This window comes from Lactuca serriola, chromosome 1 (assembly GCF_051521515.1).
Source record: "Lactuca serriola cultivar US96UC23 chromosome 1, Lser_US96UC23_V15, whole genome shotgun sequence".
Taxonomy (NCBI): domain Eukaryota; kingdom Viridiplantae; phylum Streptophyta; class Magnoliopsida; order Asterales; family Asteraceae; genus Lactuca; species Lactuca serriola.
Window position 1 is genome coordinate 6,156,509 of NC_136408.1, and position 11,169 is coordinate 6,167,677.

The 11,169-nt window shown below is 30.6% G+C and overlaps 1 protein-coding gene across 5 annotated transcripts; it reads left to right on the forward strand.

The window, feature by feature from the left end:
- The first annotated feature begins 215 nt into the window (after positions 1–215).
- On the forward strand, positions 216–7,480 carry LOC145089680 (3beta-hydroxysteroid-dehydrogenase/decarboxylase-like). Of its 5 annotated transcripts, none has more exons than XM_079028141.1 (14): positions 216–568; positions 1,068–1,472; positions 1,567–1,656; positions 1,740–1,873; positions 1,955–2,125; positions 2,404–2,529; positions 2,649–2,728; positions 2,787–2,985; positions 3,095–3,200; positions 3,276–3,450; positions 3,525–3,681; positions 3,887–3,953; positions 4,279–4,425; positions 7,232–7,480. In XM_079028141.1, the coding sequence occupies exons 2-14, from the start codon at positions 1,238–1,240 to the stop codon at positions 7,243–7,245; spliced, it is 1,701 nt and encodes a 566-aa protein (XP_078884267.1). In that variant the 5' UTR covers positions 216–568; positions 1,068–1,237; the 3' UTR covers positions 7,246–7,480. The 5 variants fall into 5 exon arrangements, with proteins under 5 accessions (XP_078884267.1, XP_078884231.1, XP_078884341.1 ...); XM_079028105.1 differs by having other exon boundaries at positions 1,078–1,472; XM_079028215.1 differs by having other exon boundaries at positions 216–544.
- Positions 7,481–11,169: the final 3,689 nt, after the last annotated feature.

The following is an 11,169-nucleotide window of genomic DNA, read 5'->3' on the forward strand; positions in this document are numbered from 1 at the left end:
CAGCCAAATAAGTTTTATATTGCTAAAACGAAGCTTCAGGTTTGAGGTTTAATCAACCAATTCGCACGCTTGACATGCAAAAATGTCCACAATGATGTTTTGACAAAAAAAAAAAGATAGTGAAATAATCACAAATTAGACCTACAAAATTATTGCTCACTACGAAATTGTTTATATTTGTTTTTTTACCTAAATCAAGATTTTCTGTTTCAAAAAAATACTTTTTGAATTTTTGTTTTTTGATGCAAGAATTGTCAAAGACCGGTGATAATTAATTTAATTTTAGAAAATATGTAATGTTTGAGTGATATTTGCTACTTATTTCGAATGTGAAAATCACATGGGGCTTTTGTAAGAAATGCGAAAAAGAAAACCCTATTTCGGATGTGTTTGATAGTTTGTCATCGAATCATATCGATGTGCATGCTCAGTTGTAATATTCTTTGGAGGTTATATTCCATCGTTCGCCGGATCAGAACTGCAACTACTTTGTCACCGTAGTGAAACCACCGGTGTCCCATTCCGTTTAATCTCCGATTTGCAGGTACCACCTGCACGAAGAATCGTGGTATACGTTCGAAATTTAACTTCGATTTTTTCTTCACTAGTATATATATAATGGTTCTGTTAGAAAAAAGAAAAGCCAAATTTTGTTTTAGAATTCAAATTCCTATAACAAAAAGTCTTCTTCTTAATGACAATGTGGCATTATCTGATGTGGTTATCAATTTTTTGTGGTAATTATGTGAAGTAGATCCCGACATTGATGTAGAATTTTGTGAAGAAAAGGTTAATTTGGTTCTCAACTCCTGAATGGAAGCATAATTAGGAAACTTTGCTTATAACTATGTATAACTAGTTGTCTATTAAGCAGCTTATTATTATTACTATTATATTAACCTAGATGAATTTCAACTTCTCAGAAAAAGATTGCACATTAAAATGTTCATATCCATTTTTTCTTATTCTAGTAATCTTTATATGGTCAAACGTGATTATAATTGTCTCCTACACAAGAAGAAAATTATTTGTGAAATTGAATACAAGACTCATTTGGCTTTTAAAAGTTGAATGCAGGCGGATTGAAAGTTGTAAATATTTGCTTTTGAAAAGGATGGAGCTGTAGGTTGCATTTTGGAGTGTTATTTATAGCTCCAAATAACTGTCTGTGCCATAAGAAGGTGTGAACCTGTATGTTTATAGGATCACAGGGGCAATTTGGTACCACAAGTACAAAATGGCTGATGCACAAGAGATGTGGTGTCTTGTGACTGGAGGAAGAGGGTTTGTAGCAAGGCATTTAGTGGATATGCTGATCCGTTATGATATATATGCAGTTAGAATTGCAGATATTGGGCCTGATATCAAGCTTGAAAGCCATGAAGAGAGAGGAATTCTTGGGAAAGCATTATCCTCAGGTCGTGCTCAATATGTATCTATGGATCTTCGCAACAAATCTCAAGTATATAAAGGTAACCTTGTTGCTACATCCAAATACCAATTTTACAAATCTATGTCTATTCTTGCTTCTTAGATTTCACATTCACCTTTTTTGTTGTTGTGAAGCTTGTCAAGGAGTTGAAGTTGTTTTTCATATGGCTGCTCCAGATTCATCAATCAATAACCACCAGCTGCATTATTCAGTCAATGTTCATGGTAAATCACTTTTAATATTTATGTCTCAGTTATAAACATTTTACTTTTTTAATAATGACTTGTTGTTGTTTGATGATCTACAGGCACAAAGAACATAATTGATGCTTGTAGTGTGTCAAATGTGAAAAGGCTTATCTATACTAGTTCTCCTAGTGTGGTGTTTGATGGGATACATGGAATACTTGATGGGGTTGAAGCAATGCCATATCCTGCTAAGGTATTCTTTCCATCAATGTCAGAAGAAAAATCATTATCTTTTTTTCTTAAATTAACAATGAGGTGCATTATAATGTTTCAGCACAATGATTCATATTCTTCAACTAAGGCTGAAGGAGAGGCATTAGTTATCAAGGCAAATGGAATGAATGGACTTTTGACATGCTGTATTCGTCCCAGCAGTATTTTTGGTCCTGGTGATAAGTTGCTTGTTCCATCTTTAGTTGCTGCAGCAAGAGCAGGAAAATCAAAGGTAACAGATTACATTTTTTTTTCTCAATCTGAAATTAAATCACATATTCATATATCTAAATGATGGTTATGCATCAACTACTGATGATGTGAAAAAAAGGTTTCCTAACCCTTGGCATTGTTTCTTTGACATTTTTATATCAAATTGACTCTATGCACATGGGTTGGCTTCTTGATTTTATGCACAATATATTACAGTTTTTTTGTTATCTACAAATGACATGATCTTACATGAATACATATAAACATAGACTTAATTTATGAATTCTGAACTAGCAGTTTATGATTGGGGATGGAAAGAACATGTATGATTTCACTTATGTTGAAAATGTGGCACATGCACATGTATGTGCTGAAAGAGCTCTTGCATCAGGAGGCACTGTATCAAAGAGAGCTTCAGGCGAGGTAATACTTAATTTACTTGTATAATCAATCATGATAAAAAAAAAACACATGTATAGTTAGTAGATTTGAAGTATTTCATACCTTAAAAGGCTATCTATTCATGCATGTTGATTTTCCAGGCTTATTTTATAACTAACATGGAGCCGATCAAGTTTTGGGAGTTCATGGGACTTATTCTTTCAGGCCTTGGCTATGAAAGGTATTATTTGGAGTACATTGTTATGTTGTCTTTATTTCTGATATGATGTAGTTTACAGGCCACAAATCAAGATTCCTGCTTTTGTGATTATGCCAATTGCCCATTTAGTAGAGTGTATATATCAGAGGTTAGCACCCTATGGGATGAAGCCACCACAATTGACACCTTCAATAATCAGACTCCTCACTTGCAACACAACTTTTACTTCTTTAAAAGCAAATGATCGACTTGGCTACAGACCTATTGTACCACTTCAGGTTATCACTCATTTCCCATTACTATATACATCTTTTATTCCTAACTTAAAACACCTAAAACTACGTAGTTTTGAGTAAAAAAAAAAATCATACTCTTGATTTGTTGCAGGAGGGTGTGAAAAGAACTGTTGACTCATATGCTGAACTCAGAGCTGAACTTTGGCATAGTAAGGAAAGACCTTCTAAAGTCGCTGTATGTCTTGGAAATGGAATTGGTATGGGATTTTGATTAATAATCTAATTAGTTTTTTCATAGTTGAATTTCATTTTATTTTGTTTATGGGTTGCAGTTGCAGACATACTTCTATGGAGGGATGCAAAAGTGACACTTGGTGCAATGGTGGTTTTGTTTGGATTCTATGTCAATTTTGTAGTACCTGGACAAACCATGATTACTTCCATTTCCAAAGTCTTCATCATGGCAACCATTTTTTTGTTTATCCATGGGAGGTTGCCAAATAGTTTGTGAGTATCCTCTAATCTAAAAATAGTATGCTGTAAATACAAAAGCTTGTAACCCATGGTTTCTTCTGTTTCAGCATGGGATATTCAATTGACAAAATTCCAAAATCAAAGTTTCAGTTCACAGATAAATCATACCACCAAACTGCTTTATCAGTGGCTTCTTCATGGAATTATGCAGCTAATAGTCTAACATCTATTTCCAGTGCAAGTGACTCAAGGATATTCTACAAGGTACTTACTTCCATTGTATAATCTCTATTCAACTTGTTATTTCAATTTCTAAACTATATTCTTTAATCAACATTTATTATTTTGTTTATGTAGTTCTTTGCGTTTTATTCTTTCACATATATATATATATATATATATATATATATATATATATATATATATATATATATATATAACAGACTTGTTTTGCTTTCATGATAAAAAGACGGTTATAACACTCTTCATGCTTGGCTTGATTGGATCCTTGTCACTTCAAAGTTTCTTTTCGAAAGGTTCGTTCTTCATCTTACTAGGATTATTTATTTTGACAACAAGGGCATTCACGTCTTTTGTACTAAAAAGATATCAGTCCCAGTCTCGGTCTAATGCATACCAAATGCAATACATGCCTGTTAAGCTCAAAACAAGATTTGGATATTTTTGTATTAAAAATGAATTGGTCTTATTTGAGAAGAAACAAGAATCATTATAGGATGGGATAGATTCTTTAGGAATGAAAATTGATGGTAGTGTGAGATCCCATAAAATTTGAACCAAATGGTTTTTGACAATTAAATATTTAATTCACTACAAACAAGTTGTTTTCATTTTATGCAGTGCTTCCCTTTGCCTTTGTTGCTTTCTACCTTTATGAGCAAAAGGAAAACGAAATTGATGAATTTCTTGAAAAAGGTGTCCCGATCAAACGCTTGTCAAATTCCTTCTTTCCAAGATTATTTAATCCTTCCAAGCCCATTAACAAACGTGAGTAGTTGAACTGTTGACTGTTACAAAGTTTGACCACATCTCATTCAGACATCGGTATGTCTAAAATTACACGTCTTATAATACAAAAAGAAAAAAAAAGGTATCATAAGACCACACAAGCACCCCATACTTTCTATTTTTATGGTTATATTTATGTTAAGCATGTTGAATGGCTCTATTGTATTTGTTGTATGGAAGTCGTGCATCATTAGGATTGACAGATGTTTTAGTTGGCTCATAATGTTGAGTACGATAGACGATATGAAATGTAAATCAGATACATAGCAGTATAAAAGAGCCTAGTTCCTTCAAGAAGGCCAATTTGTATTGGAATTAAAACTCACATTGTAGTTGTTAAGAATCGAACTTTTGAGACCATTTCTGTGAATATACCACTTTGAAACCATGCCATATACGTTTCCAATGACGATTTTGGATTAAACACGTAACATTTTAATGATTTATTTGTTCATTAAAGAAGCATTTAGAAATATATGCGTAATTTTATGACAAAAAAGTGTGATTCGATCATCCATTTTGAGATGTGAACCTTCATTTAACTTGGTAACTATGATTACACGAGCATATTATAGGGCCTACATAACTGGACCACAATGGTCGATAGTGCACCAATTGGATTCCTAATCATAGTGGGTTAAAGTGGGCCACAATCCGTTCGGTTCCATTATCATGGTGGGTAAACTAAATACTAAATAGTGGGCACCCTTTTGTTGTTACCCAAATGCGAGGACTATGATTTTTTATAGAATATTTTACAAAACAGAAATTCCTATAAATGGAGAAAACATTATGTATGATAATAACATTTTAGATGTTAGTGAAAAAACCTTGACTTTTTATAATCTTATGGTTAAGTAGTTACCTATTTAATAAATTCTAAGGATATTTTTTCTAGTTGTATAATGACATATTAATTCGTTCATTACATGAAATTATAGTAGTTAGACACGTAAAGTTAAAAATTTATATTAAAGCGCCCGAAACGTTATATGAATTAAATTGGTGATAAGATAGATGATGTTAAGTTAATTGGCATTGTTTTATATGCTTGAGTAGTTTTGCGTTAAAAATATTATTTTATAAAAGTTAGTTTCTTATAAAAAAAAACCATTAAATATGGAAGAAAAATAGAAGGGTATATGCTAGGAATGGATAATTTTATATTTGTTTGGAGGTACTTGTAATTTGGTCAAAGTCAACTAGGTAGGTATGGCCTTTAGAGTTCATAGCATTTGTTTATACCATGTTTTATTTTCCTTTATTTTGTAGGTATTATTTTACCATTTCAGACTCAATGAGCTGCCGGCTGCGTATGCAGAGTAAAGCTGAACAAGAGTCCATAAAATAATAAAATAAACATAAAATATAAAATTGATTTTTTAAATAAAAATATAGAAATGAGACTCTCTCCCAAGTCCCAAGTGTTGTCCACAGTCCACACACGTCTTTGGAGGAGTTTGGATGTGTGTTTTGTCATTCACTTTTTGTTTTTGGACAAATAAAGCTTGTTAACTTAAAGATGACTTTAAAATTTGGATTTTTTGTACAACCGACCAAAAATAATTCATATTATAGGGTCCCTTTTTGTAGTTATATGAATTATTTAAAAACATTACAACTTTTCTTTTAGTACATGTTCAACCCAAAATTACAAATTATTTTTTCTATCACTTTTCATGTAGAGTTGCTCCAGCAAAACAACAAATATACATCAAAGTTGGTGTTTATGAAGAATATATCACAACATATAGTGTTACATGTAAAGAGAAAATGACAAAAATAGCCATTTACACTAATTGCATTATAAAAATAGCCAAAAAAATCGAAATAACAAAATTAGCCTACGATTTCGCAGATGGAGATGCCCTATCTGCGAAATGAGCATCTCATCTGCGAATGTACAAGCACCTAAAGCACAGTTGTGCTTTAGGTGCTTGTACATTCGCAGGTGCTTTTATTTTTTTTTTTAGTTTTTTTTTTCTGTATATATAGGGGTAATTTCGCAGATGGAATAGGTCCATCTGCGATTTACTCTCATTCTATCTGCGAAATTGTGGTTTTTTTTGTATATTTTTTTTTAGTTTGACTATGAAATGAATTGGTTTGACTACGAAATCATGTTGCTATATAATGAGAGTAAATGACAACATATAGTGTTACATGTAAAGAGAAAATGACAAAAATAGCCATTTACACTAATTGCATTACAAAAATAGCCAAAAAAATCGAAATAACAAAATTAGCCTACGATTTCGCAGATGGAGATGCCCCATCTGCGAAATGAACATCTCATCTGCGAATGTACAAGCACCTAAAGCACAGCTGTGCTTTAGGTGCTTGTACATTCGTAGGTGCTTTTATTTTTTTTTTAGTTTTTTTTTTCTGTATATATAGGGGTAATTTCGCAGATGGAATAGGTCCATCTGCGATTTACTCTCATTCTATCTGCGAAATTGTGGTTTTTTTTGTATTTTTTTTTAGTTTGACTATGAAATGAATTGGTTTGACTACGAAATCATTTTGCTATATAAAAAGTTTTGTAGAAAAATATCATTTTGGTTGTTATATAAATCATGTTCCATTAACTTGCCATCTCCCACCGGTTACGAGACAAACCAAATATTCAATCATTTATTCGAGCAGATTGTCTTACGTCTTAACACTTCTGCTTTCCTTTCCAATTATCTAAACACAAATATTGCTAAATTTTGTTCTCGCTTAAACTTTTTGTTTGTATTTATAACGTTCGAGATCATTAAGATGAATTATATATTCCTATCAGGGAAAGGAAAATGAGGATGTGGGACATGAGAGTTTTCTGTGAAAGGATACCAGATGATTATAGGAGACGTCACTAGAATGGGACCTGAGCAACTTGGGAATTAAGATGTGGAGAAGGAGGATGAGGGTGGGCACGGTCCACCTAAAGTAGTGTACTTTCAAGTATTTCATTTGTTATAGCAATAGCATCCTATTATCTTTTGTACAACATCCAAATACAACATTATACTTCCAAATATTTGTTTTTATAGAGTTATAATATGATGAAATGAAAGTACGTTGTTATACTAAACAAAGTAATACCTTCTGCCCCGTGCAACGCACGATAAACCTTTTATGTTATATTTAATATTGTGACTTGTGATATTAAATTACAAGTTAAAACACAACTTTATCAAGTTATAAAAAGCTAACAAATAGAACGGTTGTTTTTTAAAACATATAAAAATGGTTCTACAACAATTTTATTAAGGCAACCAACATTAAGACCATCTGTATTTTAAAAGAAAACTTTTACTTCCACTTCACCCTGAATACACTTTCTCTCTAATACTTTCCAATAAATCGATGACTTTTTCTTGGACCTAGATATTTTTGTTTATTACACCCATAGATTAGGAAAAAAAAAAAACTTAGGATACATTTTTTATTAAAAATAATACAATATGTTGGAGAACATTTAGTATTTGCATGGTTTTTATATTTTCTTTTTATCAATTTTAAACAAAACCTTTTATCGATATCAGTTATCGTGACAAATTTGTCATAGCTCTTTATGACATGTCCTTTTCCACTATCATTTTGTGAATGGTCAAAAAGGCTAAATTCTGTAATAAATTATTCTATAAGGACACTAATCTGAATGTTATATATCCCACCATTCACTAAATGTGAGTAATGATAGGGGAACATGAGTTAGACGATGGCCGACTGAATATATTTATGATGTGGATATATTATTCACTTGTTATATATTCGATGTTATATATGGTTTATATTAAGGTTTTAAATAACGTTAAACATGTTTTATTTTTATCGGCAATGTCAATTCTTAAATTTTTTTGAGTTGTGATAAGTCATGCCGTTTGTAAAGCATGGCTTAAGGCGACAATTTTGGTTTATAATATATATATATATATATATATATATATATATATATATATATATATATATATAAATTATTTGGAAAACAAAAAATCATAAAAATCATAAAATTGCATAAAAAAATACCTAGAGATCACAAAACTTTTTTTTGACATTTTTTAAGAAAAAATCGTAGGTTTTTAAAGAAAATCGTTGAAAAAAAAAATGAAAAAAAAACTTTTTTTTTATTAAAAAAAATTGATTTTTTATTTTTTTTTCAGCAAAATTTTATAAAAAGCTGTGACTTTTTATAAAAAAAAAAAATTCAAAAAAAACTTTTGTGATCTCTAAGTATTTTTTTATGCATTTTTATGATTTTTAGGGTTTTTTGTTTTCCATAGAACCTAAACCTATATATATATATATATATATATATATATATATATATATATATATATATATATATATATGTGTGTGTGTGTGTGTGTGTGTGTGTGTGACTTAAGACAACATTTTGTCAAAACTTGACGGCAACGCCTTAGAGTCATGGCATGCCATGACGAACTTTTTAGAGCCTTGGTTTATATCAGTAAAATGACAAATATATTTACATGATCAACTTGTGTAAGAGCATAACTTTATACAAGTAATTTAGGAGGGATATTCGTAATGTAATTATCAAGGATCTAAAAAACTCGTCATTGCGCACCATGACTCTAAAACTTGTACTCGACGTCATTACATCATACTTTAACAAAATGTCGCCTTAAGTCATATATGTATATACAAATGAATAATACTAGAAAATACATATAAAAATATTAATTATATACAAAATTGCAGTTTTAAGTCACGTCTTACAAACAACGTGGCTCACCATGGCTTGTAAAAATTTAAGGTTTGACATTGCCGCAAAAGGCACGCCTAACATTATTTAGTACTTTGGTGATTATATAAAAAGACATCAAATATATTTGATTGTTAATTATATTTTAAAAATCCTACTAAGATGAAGATGTATGGAGGAGCTTTCAAGGCATTCATGATACTCATATGTAATTATCTACTAAGAGCATCTACAATGCATTCAATTTATTAGATTTATTAGAGTTTAGTAGATTAACACATCACTATTTTACTATCTATACAACTCTACCTTAATTTTTTTATAATACATTGAACCCTATAAAAGTTCAATGAAATATATTTCTAATAAGTAAAAAGTTTTATTTTTTCCATTGGAGAGTTCAATAACCATTGAACTACATACTCATTGAATGTCAATATGACATTCTACAATGGTAGAGTTTAATCCATTAAATTCAATTAGGCATGTCATATCATTCAACTATCTCATTAGATTATTCATTGTAGATGCTCAAAGGGGTAATCAGGACCGACCCTTGGCAAGTTCACAAGGTGCTTATGAGCAGGGCCTCAAAAAAACGGAGGGCGCAAGTTATTTTTAGCATTTGTATTACCCTCTGTTCAGTTAATGGCCCAAAACAAAAATTAGGTTAAAGCAACAAAAATCAGTCGACGCAAGCAAGATAAAAGGAGCGGGAAAAAGTAAGAAATTTCAGGAAAAGAAAAAAACAACTCTTCGATTTCTTCTTTGCTTACGCATGCGGCAAGAATTAAATCTGCAACGATATTGTTTGAATGAGGCAATCGACAATCTTCCTTCTTTCTGCACTAAATTTTGAAACAAATAACCTACAATCTGTCTCAAAAATTAGAAAATCGTTCTTCACTTCTTTATCTCGAAAAAGTAGATTTTAGAAGCTTCAAATTCCATGTTGAGGTTTCAAAATCAGAAGGAGAAGATATGGATTAAGTTATTTCCGATTTTTTTTTTCCTGACTCCTTACTTTTTTTTCTTCTGCTTAGTATTTTTTTTCTAATTTTTGAAGGAACAAGAAATTGAGTTTTGAGAAACAGAGGAACAGGCACTGAAGCAGACCAGTTTCGAAAATCAGAACAAAATATTGAGGAAATCGATTTTAGAATTTTGGAGGTACATCAATTTTGAAGATCCTGGTCCTTACTTCTTTGTTTCATTTCTGATACTCTTTTTTCTTATTGTTAATACTCTTTCTTGTTGTTTTCTGGTACTGTTTTAGTCTTTCCGTTGATTTCTTATACTAATGAGAACAAGTATTGAGGAAATAGATTTTGACTCTTTCTTGCTTATTTGAAGTGACAAAAATTAGAAGGTACTTTGTTGATTTCTAAATTTTTTTTATTAAAAGAATATATGATTTGTTTCTGATTTAATTTTTATTTTTTATTCATTTCTATTATTTTATAGTTTTCATACCTTTTTGTTGCTTGAGTTTCAACATATTGAACCAAGAAGAAATCTACAAATCGTATGCCTCCTAGATTTATAAAAATATGAATCTGGATATGAAAAACGTAAGAAGCAACAAAATTCATAATTTTTTTGTTTCAAGTTTGAGATCTTTCTAATTTTAGGGTTTATTTTTTGTTAAATCGCACAGGGTTTCCAAAATCTCGTAGCGACCCTGGGGGTAATATGTAATTTGACTTGATGTTTAATAATATATGGTAGAATAAGTACATATGGATTGATAATTTTTGCCTTCTAAGTAGGATACTAAGATATATAAAGAGGAGAAATAAAATATCTTCCTACCCATTTTCCATATATATATATATATATATATATATATATATATATATATATATGAAGAAATACTTGAATCAAAACTTTATTTCCTATGAAATGTTACTTACTGTGCTGATAATGTTCATGAATTTAAGTTCTATGTTTTCCGATTGTCAAATACGCAAAATATAAAACTTAATGTTGCTTATAAATAAAAGTTTTAT